A 15,867-nucleotide genomic window follows, 5' to 3' on the forward strand; every position below is an offset into this window, starting at 1 on the left:
CGCAGACCTCGGCTTTTAATGCTTAACAGATTGACACGGGAGCCTTGTGGGGAAAGCACAAGTTGAGAAGAGGAAGGGGGAAGAAGAAGACAAAAGGGAAGAGGATAAAGGAAAGGAAAGAAGGATACCGGTGGATAACGCAGCTCGTCTCCACCCCCCTCCACGGGGACTAACGCACGGAAGGGAAGAGGCGGAATGTGGCATCGCCGTTACCCTCCGCTGTGACCGGGTGAGGGCAGCGCGTCGGGCAGTCGAGGACAACCGGTGGTCCCCTCCCTCCCCTCCCCAGTGTGTGTGTGTGTGTGTTTCCGCGCGCGGGCGGGCGCTTGTGTGCGTGAGGGTGGTGGTGATGGTGGTGGTGGTGGTAAAAACCGGTTTTTGATGCGCGAGAAAGTGACGTGCCGCCCCCCCCACCTTCCCGCCCTTTGCCACGAGCCTCCTGTCGACCCAGAGGCAGCAAAGTAGCCCCATAAAAACATCCAAATCTCTATTATTAGTATTTTTTCCATTTTTTTCTTGGAGTCTCTGTTGAACCGAGGCTCCAAAATCTCGCGGGATATACGAGAGACGCGTAAAAAGGCCGGCGCACATCTTAACCGAGGCTTGAGGACTGAACCGGAGCCGCCTATATGAAGATGCTGATGTGTGACCGCGGCGTCCAGATGCTCGTGACGACGGTGGGCGCGTTCGCCGCCTTCAGCCTCATGACCATCGCCGTGGGCACCGACTACTGGCTGTACTCGCGCGGCGTCTGCCGCACGAAGAACAGCGGCGACAACGACACGAGCCGCAAGAACGAGGAGGTGATGACGCACTCCGGCCTCTGGCGGACCTGCTGTCTGGAAGGTACGTGAGCAGTCTGACTGACCGGCTGCCTGTCTGTCTCCCTCCCATGGCGGTGCGTGTGTGTGTGTGTGTGTGTGTGTGTGTGTGTGTGTGTGTGTGGGTGTGTCCATGTGTGTGATGTGTTTCTTTTCCCTTGCCTCTCCAAACACATAACACACATATCCTGTCTGAGCGTTGGTGAACCGAGGGTCTGTGTATGTATGTGTGTGTGTGTGTGTGTGTGTGTGTGTGTGTGTGTGTGTGTGTGTGGCAGCATGCCTAAATCCCTTGAATTTCATTTTTTGAGAGTCCACCACCTTTCCTCTCCTCTGCATCCTCAAACAGAACGACAGGATGTGTGTGTGTGTGTGTGTGTGTGTGTGTCGTCGTTGTCACACTGCTGAAGGTACCGAATACCGACTGGGCCAACAAGTAACCCGGTACGCTGTTGCCGGGACTCCTGCACAACAGTTGTTGCCATTTTGTTTGTCCTGTCATTTAGGGGGCCAAAAACACACACACACACACACATACACACACACACAGATAGACGCAGCCATGTAGTGTAGTCTATAGGCTGCATGGTGCTGAGAGAGACTTGTCGACATGCTGACCGTTCAGCATATTGAGAATAATGTGTTGTGAGAAAAGAAAAAAGAAAAATTCTATTTTGGAGAGAAGTTGTTTTTTTACAATTTATTTTGGGGAGAAGTTGGGGTTTCTATGATATTTTAGGGAGAAGTTTGATTTTTTATCAATTTCATTTTGGACAGAAGTTGTTTTTTTATTTCATTTTGGAGTAAAGTTGTTTTTTTATACATTTTATTTTGGAGAGAAGTTGTTTTTTATACATTTTATTTTGGAGAGAAGTTGTTTTTCCCATGAACTCCATGGACTGAGGACGGACTCGTGCTCATCCTCCAGCTTGTTGCTTCTTCCTGCTGCACCGGTGCCATGTTTGACTAAATATTTAAAAAGCGATGATGTAACCGACGTGCCGCCGTCACTCCATCGCCCGCGTACTTTAATTTACCTCGACGACACTAACGACGGCTCCGCCCTCCGGGGTCTCGAGGCCGTCGGATTTACGATCCTCGAGTGCCGCGGCTATCCGTTGAGCTTAAAATAATCGGAAAAACCTCAACCCGAGTCCAGGTTATAGACGGGGCCCGAGATAACCGGAGCGGCGATAGATAAATAAGAGAAGACGGATGAGATCAATTAAAAGAAGGAGAAGTGGCCCTCCCCCTTTTTCATTGGAGTTTACTTTAATTGCTGAGCAATTAAAGCGTCGTTCATCACGCCGTGTTTATGAGGGCGCCGGGACGGGCGGAGGCAAGAAGTTTGAGGCTGCAACGTGTGTGTGTGGTGTGTGTGTGTGTGTGTGTGTGTGTGTGTGTGTGTGTGTGTGTGTGTTGGCTATACCTCCGTCTCTTTCCACCTTTTCCTGTTGCTGTCCCTGTGGGATCTCATCTCAAGGCCTCAAGAGGATTTATTTTCTCTCAGAGGTCAGAGGTCAAATCCCTCGACAGCTTCATTGGCTCGTGGTCGTCTGTGTCACTGTTGCATGATGGGACACTTTGATCGCTGTTCCTCTCACGTTTGATCTTTGGTTATTTTCTTTAGGGGCGGAGCTTAGTCATGCTTCCTGTTGCTCGCCTCATGGTTCCACTGGTTTGAACTGGTTCTGGCACGGTGCGCTGGTCGGGTTGTAAGTGGTGTTTTGGGCTGATAACTGTCAATCTGATGTACTGTCATGGTTACGGACCGGTCCTGCTACTTCAAAACCATTTTGTTTTAGTCTCAGCTGACGAAGATGATGTTGTTTTCTTCTTCATGTTGGATCTCCTGTTTCACAGAAACCTTCTGGCTCCGTGAACTTGTCGTGTTTTAAGTTATGAATCACTTGTAGTAACACGCCGTGTCCACCAGGACACCAAGAAAGCCCAAACTCATGATCGGATTGGTCTCATGACTCATATAGGTGTTGCGTCATCGCTCCCAACCCAGGTGACTTGTGGGTATATCTTGGTAGCTAATGTCGGAGCCGCTCGGGGCCGTTTCTGCCGTTTCCTGCCGCTCTTCCTCTTCGTGCCGAGCTCGGTGAACCACGCCTCGCACCGGTCCGCTCGGGCTGATGGAAACTATTCAATTTTATTCTCAGCTGACGAAGATTTCTTGACACCGATTCGCCTTTTTAAAAATAAAAATAAAGCTTTTTCTTCATGTTTCCCAGAAACTTGAACACAACCTCTGAAGTGGAGCTTCGAGGCTCCGAGGGGAAACGTATGACACACCTGTCCAATAAATAAATTCACAGACGAGTGTGAGGATGTCTTTTGGTGGTCCGGGTTCCTCACTGAGGTCTCACTGCGGAGCCCCCCCCCCCCTCATGTCTCCCTTCGTGCTGCACATGTCCGATAACGGCAGAAAGCCAAAATAAATTCTTCTCATTCGCTCGAGGATCAATCCACTCGCCGTAAAACAGGAACGTGATGTGAATCCTCACATCTTTCTAGGGCAACACGCGTGTGATTATTTCTTCGAGACGCAGGGTGCGTTGCCCTTCGTGGGGTCACAAGTCATTATAAATGAAGAGTTATTCCATCTGAGTCTTCATCACGCCGCGACTCGATAACACAAAGGAAAATATTTGACTTTGATCCTCTGGAAATTGTTTGCATATGGGGACTGGAAGACTTTGTTTTCAATTACTGTTAAAAAGATGCATTGCCCCTGGTAGGAACATGCGTGTGTGTGCGTGTGTGTGTGTGTGTGTGTGTGTGTGAGAGATGCAGCCAGACATAACCATCTCATTCTGGGGGGCAGAGAAGGCTATTACGGGGCCAGATGGCGCAGGTATAAGGCTTTATTGAACACACGGTCTCATTTACACACGCACACACACACACACACACACACACACAGAGAGAGAGACGCACACACATGCTTGTAATTGTATGAATAAATAGACAAACTGTAGGATATTCCCAAGCCACTACACAAAGCACAGCTGTGGGAGCCGCACACCAAGTGAACACACAATGTCAGGGCAATGTCAGCGCATGCACACGTGCACGGGCTCACACACACACACACACACACACACACACACGTGAGCGAGTTCTCTTATCTCCTTCAGCCCCATGTTACACTTGTGACGGCTTCATAATTCATCAACACCTCGTGGAGTGACAGGAAGTGGACGTGTGTGACTGGTGTCCGTGGCGACGGCGGCGGGCGGGGGAGCATCATGCAGTGTTCTCACAGAGCGTCATGCAGAGAGCGGCGCGGCATCATGCGTGCAGCACTTTGTACTTGTATATATACACTACCGTTCAAAAGTTTGGGATCACTTAGAAATTACTTTATTTTTCAAAGAAAAGCACTGTTTTTTCAATAAAGATAACATTAAATTAATCAGAAATACACTCTCTACATTGTTAATGTGGTAAATGACTATTCTAGGTGGAAACGTCTGGTTTCTAATGACATATCTCCATAGGTGTATAGAGGCCCATTTCCAGCAACTATCACTCCAGTGTTCTAATGGTACATTGTGTTTGCTAATCGCCTTAGAAGACTAATGTCTGATTCGAAAACCCGTGCAATTATGTTAGCACAGCTGAAAACAGTTATGCTGGTGATATAAGCTATACAACTGGCCTTCCTTTGAGCTTGAAGTTTGTAGAACAAAATTAATATTTCAAATATTAATCATTATTTCTAACCTTGTCAATGTTTTGACTATATTTTATATTCATTTGATAAATAAAAGTGTGATTTTTCATGGAAGACACGAAATTGTCTGGGTGATCCCAAACTTTTGAACGGTGGTGTACATATATATATATATGTATATATATACTTATTTTTTACTGTTTCGTTCACTGACGAGAGGAAGAAAGCCTGAAGGAATTGTCCTATTTTACGGGAGAAAAAACAAAACAAAGAAGGCCGTCTGCAGCGAGCCGACACGAGAAATATGTGTATTTTCTGGGGTGTTATCATGAATCTAGTTTTACTACGACCCCCTTCGCACAGAAATGCTACAACCCATCCTTTTTCTTTGGCAAAGGAAGAGCAAGTCGAGCCCAGACAGCAGCATCGGTTCCCAAGATTTCAAGATGTTTTATTTGTCACATACACACACAGGGTGTGCAGTGAAATGAAAGTGGCAATGCTCAGCAGGAATGTGCAAGGGCAACAAGTACACACTATTTACAATAAAAAACAACAACACAATATTTACAGTAAGTGTGTGTGTGTGTGTGTGTGTGTGTGTGTGTGTGTGTGTGCCTAAGAGGGGCAGTTGTGTGGGTCTATGTGGGGGTCCTGGTGAGGTCGGAGTTCACAGTCCTGATGGCCTGAGGAAAGAAACTCCGTCTCAGTCTCTCTGTTCTTGCAGCGTGACTACGGAGGCGCCTGCCTGACCGCAGCAGCTGAAACAGTCTGTTGTTGGGGTGGTGAGGATCCTTCATGATCCTGCCGGCTCTGGTTCTGCACCTCCTGGTGTACAAGTCCTGCAGGGTGGGAGTGTAGTTCCAATAGTGCGTTCAGCCGAACGCACTACTCTCTGCAGAGCCTTCCTGTCCTGAGCGGAGCAGTTGCCAAACCAGGCTGTGATGCTTCCTGTCAGGACGCTCTCTACAGCTCCAGAGTAGAAGGACTGAAGGATCCTCTGGGAAACTTTAAATTTCCTCAGCTGCCTGAGGTGGTAGAGGCGCTGCCTTGCCTTTCTCACCAGAGTGTCTGTGTTCGTTGACCATGTCAGATCCTCGGTGATGTGGACTCCCAGGTATTTATACCCGCTCACCCTCTCCACAGTAGTCCCGTTAATCCCCAGTGGTGAGTACGTCCTCTGTTGTTGTACCCTCCTAAAGTCCACAATCAGCTCCTTAGTTTTGGTGACATTCATGATGAGGCTGTTGTCCTGGCACCAGAGTGACAGATCAGCAACTTCCTCCAGGTAGGCCTTCTCGTCGTTGTCGGAGATCAGGCCCACCACCACTGTGTCATCCGCAAACTTGATGATGGTGTTGAGCTGAACCTGGCCACACAGTCATGTGTGTACAGGGAGTACAGTAGGGGCTGAGGACGCAACCCTGGGGGAATCCTGTGTTCAGGGCAAGGGATTTGGAGGTGTGTCTGCCCACCCTGACCACCTGTGGCCTGGCGGTCAGGAAGTCCAGGATCCAAGCACACAGGGGTGTTCAGTCCCAGCTCAATCAGCTTGCCGGCCAGTCTGGAGGGACTATGGTGTTGAAAGCTGAACTATAATCAATGAACAGCAGTCTCACATAGCCCCCTCTGGCTGTCCAGATGAGAGAGTGTGGTGTGCAGTACCTGGGAGACAGCATCATCCGTGGATCTGTTTGGGCGATAAGCAAACTGCAGCGGGTCCATGGAGGAAGGGAGGAAGGCGCAGATGTAGTCCTTTATCAGCCTCTCAGCATTTCATGACCACCGAGGTGAGGGCCACGGTCGGTAGTCATTCATACATGCTGGAGAAGCATTCTTGGGCACAGGGACAATAGTGGATCTCTTGAAGCAGGCGGGGACCACGGACTCAGCCAGGAGAGGTTGAATATTGTGGTGAACACTGGAGCTAGCTGGTTAGCACAGGTCTTCAGTACTCGCCCAGATATGCCATCTGGACCTGCAGCTTTCCTGGTGTTCACCCTCAACAGAGCCCTCCTCACACTGTGCTCGGTCACAGAGAGTGTGTGTTCATCCCCAGCGGTAGAACTCACCTCGGCTACGCTTAACGGTGTTGTTGTTAGCCGGCGAGCTAGCGCTGTTGTTGCTAGCCTCAAACCGTGCATAAAATGAGTTCAGGTCGTCCGCTAGGGATGCGTCGGCACTCACCATTGCGCGGGTCTGCTCTGGTAGTCTGTGATAGTCCGTAGCCCCTGCCATAGGCGCCTGGTGTCGCGCTGCTCCATCTGTGATTCCACTCTGTCTCGGTACCTCCTCTTGGCCTTCTTCACCGCCCTCCTCAGTCCATAGACCGCTGCCTTGTACTCGTCCATGTTGCCGGATACAAGACCGGAGTTATAGGCAGCAGTACGGGCGTTCACAGCTTCACGGATGGATCTATCAACCCACGGCTTTTGGTTAGGAAAGACCCTAACTTTTACCGTGGGGACGATGGTGTCCGCTAGCGTTGCTATGAGGCTCATTGCTACTTCCGCAAACTCGCTGACGTCACTGGAACTGGATTGGATCATGTCCCAGTCGACGACACGCAGAGCGTCCTGTAGCTCAGCCTCTGATTGGTCAGACCACCGCTTTACGTTCCTCGTCACTACCGCTTCCCGCGCGATCTTTTGCCGGTACTCCGGAAGCAGAAAATGGCGGCATGGTCTGATTTGCCGAACGGAGGAGAGAGACAGCCTTGTAGCCTCTCTTGAATGGCGATAGCAGTGGTCCAACGTTCTTTCCTCTGGTAGCACACGTAATGTGCTGGTGAAAGTTCGGCATGACTTTTTAGGTTCGCCTATTAAAGTCCCCAGCCACCACCACAGCCGCGTCGGGATACTTGTTCTGATGCCGACATAACACATCATGTAGGTCCGATAGTGCTACGTCGGTGTCCGCTTGTGGTGGTATGTAGACGGCTGTGGTGATGACCGAGCTGAACTTCCAGGGAAGGTAGAATGGACGGCATGAGATCGTCAGATGTTCCAGGTTCGGCGAGCAGGAACGAGAAAGAGTCTTAATGTCCTTGGGGTCGCACCATTTGTTGTTAGTCATGAAGCAAACCCCTCCACCCTTAGATTTACCAGACTCTTCCGTTCTGTCTGCACGGAAAACAGAGAAGGACTCGGTTGGGCATATGACTCGATCCGCACCAGCGGGTCAGCCATGTTTCCGTCAGACAAAAGATGTTACAGTCCCTCATGTCCCGTTGGAATCTGATCCTTGCCCTAACATCATCCATCTTATTTTCCAGAGACTGGACGTTAGCAAGAAGGATGCTGGGCAAAGGTGGACGGTGGGCTTGAACTCTCAGTCTGTTCCGAATTCCGCTCCTTTTTCCTCGATGTTTTCGTCTCCCGTAGTAGCGGCTCCACTGTTGTTGTTGTGGTTCGCCGACAATCTCTGCCGGCCACGCTGGATCGATGGAAAAAGTGGACAAAAACCCTTGTTTTGCGCAAAAGTTTATGTCCAAAAGTGTGCTGCGGTCGTATGCTGTTAGTGCCGATGTGTTTGTGGCAAAGAAAACATTAAAAATAAACACAAAAACTAAAAGAGCGCACAATCTCCGCGGAGCTACCTCGACGGCGTCTGGACACAGCCGCGCCATCATATTGACGATGGGTAAAGTGTGCCAGGCCTCGTCGTGACCCTCTCTTTTATCTCGTGCCCAGTTCTCGGTTGTTGTTTCCTGTTTTATTTTGGTACGCTCGTCTCAGACGCTTCACTTAACCGCCCTCGTGGAACGCCTGTCCCTCGTTAAGGCCCTCCCCCTTTCAGTATACTCGCCTCAGACACCCAGAGTTCCCGTCCCGGAGCTCTGCTCCCCGTCCACGAGGGATTCAGACTGTCTGTGTATCTCGACTCAACCTTTCGCCTTCACAGCATGTTCTCTGACTGAACTCCTGAGTCCATGTTTCCATCCGCCCTGTGAGTCTTCTTGTTTTTGAGTCCACGTCTGCGTAAAAAACAAAGTGTAAAAGCCTCAAAAGAGAAGAGAAGGCATGTAATACGCACACAGAACGTATGGAATCAAACCTCATCCTCAACATGTGACAGCAAAGCCGCGTCTACCTGTACATGAGGCCGCACACCTGCAGTGGTCGAGAGCCGCCGTGCCTCTGCAGGAGCCGTGTGGTCTCGGGGGTCTTAAGTGCAGAGCCCTTTATTCACGAGTGTGTGTGTGTGGTCACGTTGGGATTTTCTTGCATGCGGCAAAACGTGTTAGTGTGTTAGCGTGTGCGACTGCAGGTGTGTGCCGAGGTGTTAACTTCCCGCTGTGATAAACGAGCATGAGTAAAGCCAGGAAATGAGGAGGAGGAGGAGGAAGGAGGTAGAGGCATGAATGAAGAAAGAGCAGAATGTGCATGAATGAAGCTGGGGAGAGAGAGGGGGGGGGCGAGTGATGGATGAGCCGATGCGCGGCCTCTGTTTCAGGTGAACCTCCGGGGAGCGCTTGACCACGCAGGGCATCTCAATGATCACCAGGTAATGGAGAGAAGGGAAGAGGGGAAGGGTTTTTTAAACGCAGGTGGGGGTCAAACATGATCCCCCAGGGGGAGGAAGGAGAGAGGGAAGATGGAGGAAGGAATGAAGGACACAGGAGTAATAGGAACATTGATGCACATACACACGTGTGTATTGCGGATGCCCTGTTCCACATGCGTGTGTGTGTGCCTTGAGTTCGGGGCTGATGAGGGAAATCGTGCTTCTGCAGCAGGTACTGGTGCATCCCAAATCTCTTCATTTCCCATCACTCCTCCTTTGCATCCCTCCATCCCTTCTGGTCACATGACGCCTGTTCTTCTGTCCTTCCTGGAGAGGGATCCTCCTCTGTTGCTCTCCTGAAGGTTTCTTCCCCTTTTTCTCCCCCCCCCCCCCCCCCTGAAAGTTTTTTTTCGATTTTATTTGGGGAGTTTCTCCTGATCCGATGTGAGGTCAAAGGTCAAAGGTCAGGGGTCTCGTACGTGAACAGATTGTAAAGCCCGCCGAGGATAATTCGGAATTTGTGATATCGGGCTGTATAAAATTAACTAAATTGAATTGATGGGGAGACGTGAGCGAAGGAAACGTGGAGATAGGAATGTTCTTCCAGCTGTCGGGGGGGGGGGGGGGGGTGGGGGGGACGAAGCAAAGTCCAAAAAGAATTGTTTTTCTACACCCAGAACCAGTGGAACTCGTCCAACGCCGGTGTCGGATTTCTTTAATTCTTTAATGTTCTTTTAGTTGTAATGTTGGAAAACCACAGTGTGTGTGTGTGTGTGTAGCTGTTGTGGCGTGTGTTGTGAGTACTCGACTGTCTGAGAGTGTAACCACTATTCTCCCTGTGAGTTGTGTGTGCGCCCTTTAGAAAGAGTCAATATTGAAGGCGCGTTGTCAACGTAATCTCGTGTTTTGAGGTTTGTTGTGTGACGTCTGTCTCTCGGGACGGCTACAGAGATGTGTTTATTAGTGTGCACTGTTCCTGATCAAATAAACCCAAGAGAGAGAGAGAGAAAAGCTGAGGTGAAGGAAGAAGAAAGAGAGATGGTGAAGGAGTGAACGGATGGGATGTTCTTCTGGTAACGAGAGGAGGACGAGGAGAGGAACGGGGATGAGACGGTTTGAAAAACCCGGAGCAGGAGAAATGTTGTGGAGACGGGGGGGGAAGAGAGGAGATTTGAACATGGGCGTGTGAGGAAGAACAGAGTGAGAGGGGGGAAAAGGGGGGGAGAGGAGGGGGGGAGGTAGAAGAGAGAGAAAGAGGAGAGGTGTGCAACCAAGCAGAACCTGTCCCGTTCTCTTTCATCAGCTATCACCGTGGAAACTAGCCTCTTCCTCTGCCTCGCTCTCCCCTTTTCCTTCTCTCTCTCTCTCCTCCGCCTAGAAAGAGGTAATCAGAGAGAGGTAGAGAGAGAGAGAGAGAGAGAGAGAGAGAGAGGCACAGTCACCCACACTGAGCTGTCAGAGGCGCTCTGAGGAAACAAGCAGTCCAATTTGCTCTGCTTTTCAACTTCCTTTCCTCGTTCTTGCTCACTCCCTCCTCCTCCTCCTCCTCCTCCTCCTCCTTCTCCCCCTCCTCTTCCTCTCTGACAAAATGCTTTACATCCACGGATGTGTCCGCGTGTGCGTGTGCACAGCTTCTCGGCGTCCACATGGGAACGAGAGCCCGGCCCCCTCGCCACGGTAGTCGTTACAGAAATGTTTAATACGTCATAATTCAGGCGATGTTCGTGTTTCCGACACGTATTGATACATATTGATACATATTGATACATCTTGATACATATTGATACATATTGATACATCTTGATACATATTGATACATATTGATACATCTTGATACATATTGATACATATTGATACATCTTGATACATCTTGATACATATTGATACATATTGATACATCTTGATACATATTGATACATCTTGATACATATTGATACATATTGATACATCTTGATACATATTGATACATATTGATACATCTTGATACATCTTGATACATATTGATACATCTTGATACATATTGATACATCTTGATACATCTTGATACATATTGATACATCTTGATACATATTGATACACATTGATACATATTGATACATCTTGATACACATTGATACATATTGATACATATTGATACATATTGATACATATAATAACACGTGTGAACAGCCAGGAACAGTATTTGAACAGTACTCCTAACATAAAGAGCGTCCTCTGTCATCTAAAGCTGTAAAAATTGATTTTCTTTCTGCTCTCGGAGCTCCTGATGCGGCTCCGAGGGCTCCAGCCTCTTCTCTCGTCGGTCAAAAATGCAACACGAGTGGATTTTCACCCCTTAACTGTCAAAATAAATATATATATATTTTATTTATCCGAATTGTTTGATCTTTTGGTCGATTTCTGTGACTTCATTTTGTGTTTTTTTTGGAGCAAGTCTTGGAGTTAACGGGGAGGTTTTCAGTGTTTGACCTGTGACTCTGCTGTAGTGCGTGTGTGTGTGTGTGTGTGTGTGTGTGAGAGCTAGATCAAGGACAAAAGGCTGGTCCCTGTCGCCGGGGCATCTGGACGCTGTGTTGTTGTTGTTGTTGTTGTTGTTGTTTGTTTAACCTTGATGTGAGGCTCTGTTGTTCCCTGTTTGGTATTCATGACGCGTTACGAGGAGAGCTCGAGGCAGCAGGTGAATATTTAGGTTTTTATCTGACGTCCTAACAGTTTGTAACCCGATCACAATCGTCTACTTTGGATGTGACGATGTAGTTTGACTACTTTGTACGTTATCGATGCGACGCCGATCGGAGAAAGAGTTTAACCTGCATTGATTTTCTGTTGTGGCGTTTTTAAGAAGGTTCAAACGATATGATTATGAATTTATTTTATAGCTGTCCTGGAATTTATTGAATAGATTTAAATGCAATTTTAAATTTGGCGAGTTTGGGCAAAAGATTCCGTGAATACCCTTCTTAGCTAATTCTAAGTTAATGCAGTCTTCTAAAGGCAAAACAAAAAATATATATATATATACTGTATAATATCAAGTATTTTTGTGTATATATATATTATATATAAATATACACAAAAATACTTGATATTTTATCATATATTTTACTATATATATAGTACAATAATGGATAGTAAAATAATTTTGGGTATTTTAAAATATAATACAAATTATTTTTGTATATATATATTATATTACTAGAAATTATTTAACTGTATATATTAGTGCTGTGAAAAATAACGCGTTAACTCAGTTAATTAAATTACAGGTTTAACTAGTTTTTTTTTTACCGCATTTAACGCATGCGCAGAATGAGCTTCCAATCCGTCTGTTGTTGGTCGTCGGGACGAAAAAAAAGTCACTTGCAAAATGAGCTTCCAATACACCACTTCAATCTGAACTCTGTCCGCTCTCATGCAGACGGTCTGTTCATCGGTAATGATCCTTCCGCAGGTTCACCTACGGAAACCTTGTTACGACTTTTACTTCCTGTAGATCAGGGGTCTCAACACGTCGATCGCGACCTGCCAGTCGATCGCGGCGTAGTGTTGGTAGATCGCATGACATTAAAGAGATTGGCCCGCCCCCTGACATGTTCTCTATAGCACGTCTTTGTTCTTTTATTAAACTAAACGTCTGTTGTTGATCCAGGGCTCCAGACTAACTTTTTTAACTAGGAGCACAGTCGCTCCTAACTTAAAATGTTAGGGGCGCAAGCAGAAAATTTAGGGGCGCACTTTTTCCTGGGTCAAAATGGGTCTTGGGTGGTCCTTCTATTCATGCAGTCGAGCTATTGAGTGCGTGATCAGCAGCTGGCCGCTCTGCCGTGATACGCGCACACAGGTGAGCACACCTCCTTGAAACATACTATTGAGAACATATTCGCTGACATGAACCTGATGAACACAGTTGTTTTTTGTTTTTTCAACGCAGACTTTTTTTTGCCTTAGGCGCTCGGGATTTGTCATAGGCGCTCGGGAAAACGGCTTAGGCGCGCCAAATTTTCTCTGCAGGAAAACCCTGACACACTATAAATCGACTTGCAAAGTTTTCCCATCATTTTTACTGTATTACTGATAAATAATTTGACAATATACAATCTTATGCCTGTTTGCCTTCATGAACTGCAAAACATTCACAACAGAGAACTCTTCAGAAGTTACTGTATTGAGTTTAAACATATTTGAAGAGAAAACATACCTTGAGCATGTGCATGTTGCACTTCGATGTGGCCAATCAAAACATTTGTTGGTTTCTAGAGATGCACCGATCAGGTTTTTGGTGCCGATCACTGAAATCAGTATCTGCCGATCACCGATAATACCGATCACCGATCACTGAAATCAGTATCTGCCGATCACCGATAATACCGATCACCGATCACTGAAATCAGTATCTGCCGATCCGATAATACCAATCACCGATCACGGTGTTGATTGAAGCATTCTATTTATTGTGTAGCATTATTGCCTAGGACTATGAGGAAATACATATATAAAGCAACTCAAACATTAAAGAAATTACCGATTTCTTTAAACATTTAGAACTTTTACTTTGAAAAATTTCCTAATTGATACATTAAAATTGTTTGATTGCTATTGTAGGGGATTTCAGATATGTATGGAACACATCTGCATCATTCATTTCCTGGAACTCTTGCGGAAATCTATATACAGGACTTTTCTTAACATACAAAAGACTGACTAATTTTTATAAACTCTTCCTTGGTACAGTAAACATTTTTAATGTTAGCATAATTTAAGCTAAATCTCAGAAAATATCTATAAAGATACATCAGTTCATTGTTTACTTTTATATGTTAGTGTATGATTTGTCGACATCTTATTTTGATAAACGGATGTTGTTTCACGTGGTTCTTTCCGCTAACTTTGCAAAACCGGATGTTGTCACTTAAATCCTTCCGCTAACGTTATCAAAACCCTCGCGCTCCAGATCGAATGCGTATACCGTGAACATCAGTCTATAACGGCTCAGACATGTGAGAGTCGGCTGCGGTGTCCCAGAGATTCAACTCGGGGACGGGACGCCGCTCGGTGGTGAGGATCCCCTCGTGGACCTCTCACTCTGCGGCCCTCGCCCTCGTTGCGTCTCCGTTGCGGTGCGCCTCTTTTCACACATTAGCCCCCCCCCCCTCTCACACACAGGCCAGCCTTCTTCTTCTTCGGTTTTCGTCTCCTTTCTTCTTCTTCTGGAGTTAATGTCGGTTAGCAAACCAGTCATTCAGGCATTACCGCTAACTGTAGTGGGCTGAAGTGTAGAACAAGTTTGTAAACAACAAAAATATTTAATAACAAAAAAAAGAAATCTGCTAATTTACTGGTCGCGCATGCGCGAGTTGATGAAAAATTTACTCGCACTGTGTCTAATTTTAGGCGCAAAATGCGACCATTTGGTCGCAGTCTGGAGCCCTGTGATCGTATCTCCACAGCAGCATGTCATTTCTGTCTCTTCGCGTTGCGTTAACACTTATCGATCTCCGTCTCGCGCGCCACAGAGCTGCGCGCGCATCGGGACCGAGCAAAAAAAAAGTCACTTGTCAATCTGTCCCTGTGTCCGGGCCGGTGAGGTTTCAGCTTTGCAGCGGTGTCCCCGCCGTCCCTTTCATCACGGCCCAGTTCATGAAGAAAACCCACACAGTCAGTTTGCCTCAGCAGCTGCTAGAGGAAGACTAGAGGCCTTTAGATTGTATCATGGTGGAGTTAATGGTTGACAAACAAGAGAAAAATGCTCTGTTTAACCCTCCTGTTACCTTTACTAACATATTTTACCCTCGGGGTCAATTTGACCCCAGCAATTAAAACCTCCAGAAAAATATTAGAATTAATATTGCTTCCCAAGTTTAAGTGTGAGGTACTTTATGTTTGTTTGTTGACTACCTAAATAGCCCTTTAAATAAATAAAAAAGTTGATATTTCTTATATGTTTGACACAGTGAAAAACAGCCTGGGGTCAAATTGACCCCAAAGAACACCGACATTAAACATTGAATGGGGTCAAATTGACCTGAAAGGTAACAGGAGGGTTAAACATTCTGTTTAGGATGAAGATGTATTAATGTTCCCAATGGAACAAAACTGCTAAATAACTGCTGAGTTGCAGCACCATTGTATAGAAGAATGTATAAATGTATATATCCGTCTTTTGTCATAAATCTCTATGTTCTCACAAAATATACCGAGAATATCGGTAATATGTGATTAATCATGATTAATCCACAAAAACCTGTGATTAATCCGATTAAAAATTGTAATCGTTTCACAGCCCTAGTATATATATAATAAATAAATATATATATATATATATATAGACATATATATATAGTAAAATCATTTCTGGTATTTTTAAATGATATATATTTTTGTCTATATATCAAATATTATAGTCTCACCACTAAGACCAGAACTGAGACAGTAGGAGACGAGGAGACGAGGAGACGAGGGGACGAGGAGAGTGAGCAAGAGGAAGTGAGATGTTGAGCTGAATAATGAAAGTGTGTGTGTAGCACTCTGAAGAACAGCAGTTAGTCAGGAGGCAGCGACGTGGAAAGTGTTTCTGCTCTCGTCCGTTGGCTCGACTCCTGTTTTCATACATAACATTTAGATGTGTGTGTGTGTGTGTTGTGTGTGTGTGTTGTGTGTGTGTCTACCTCCATACACACTGTATACACTACATGATTATGTATAGTACAATATGTACTTTTAACTTTGACGTTGAGGTTTCAAGACTCACTGACGACATCAGAGGGAGTGTGTGTCTTCAGATGTGTGTGTGTGTTCAGATGTGTGTGTGTGTTCAGATGTGTGTATTCAGATGTGCGTGTTGAGATGTGAGTGTGC

General features: G+C 46.4%; 1 protein-coding gene across 1 annotated transcript in view; it reads left to right on the top strand.

The window, feature by feature from the left end:
- Positions 1 to 310: 310 nt before the first annotated feature.
- cacng3b (calcium channel, voltage-dependent, gamma subunit 3b) overlaps positions 311 to 15,867 on the top strand; it is a 33,860-nt gene continuing 18,303 nt past the window's right edge. The window contains exon 1 of the mRNA XM_056407773.1: positions 311 to 846. Within this exon, the coding sequence (XP_056263748.1) occupies positions 630 to 846 (217 nt within the window). The 5' untranslated portion in view covers positions 311 to 629. The remainder of the gene's footprint in view (positions 847 to 15,867) is intronic.

Source organism: Pseudoliparis swirei, chromosome 23 (assembly GCF_029220125.1).
Source record: "Pseudoliparis swirei isolate HS2019 ecotype Mariana Trench chromosome 23, NWPU_hadal_v1, whole genome shotgun sequence".
Lineage (NCBI taxonomy): Eukaryota > Metazoa > Chordata > Actinopteri > Perciformes > Liparidae > Pseudoliparis > Pseudoliparis swirei.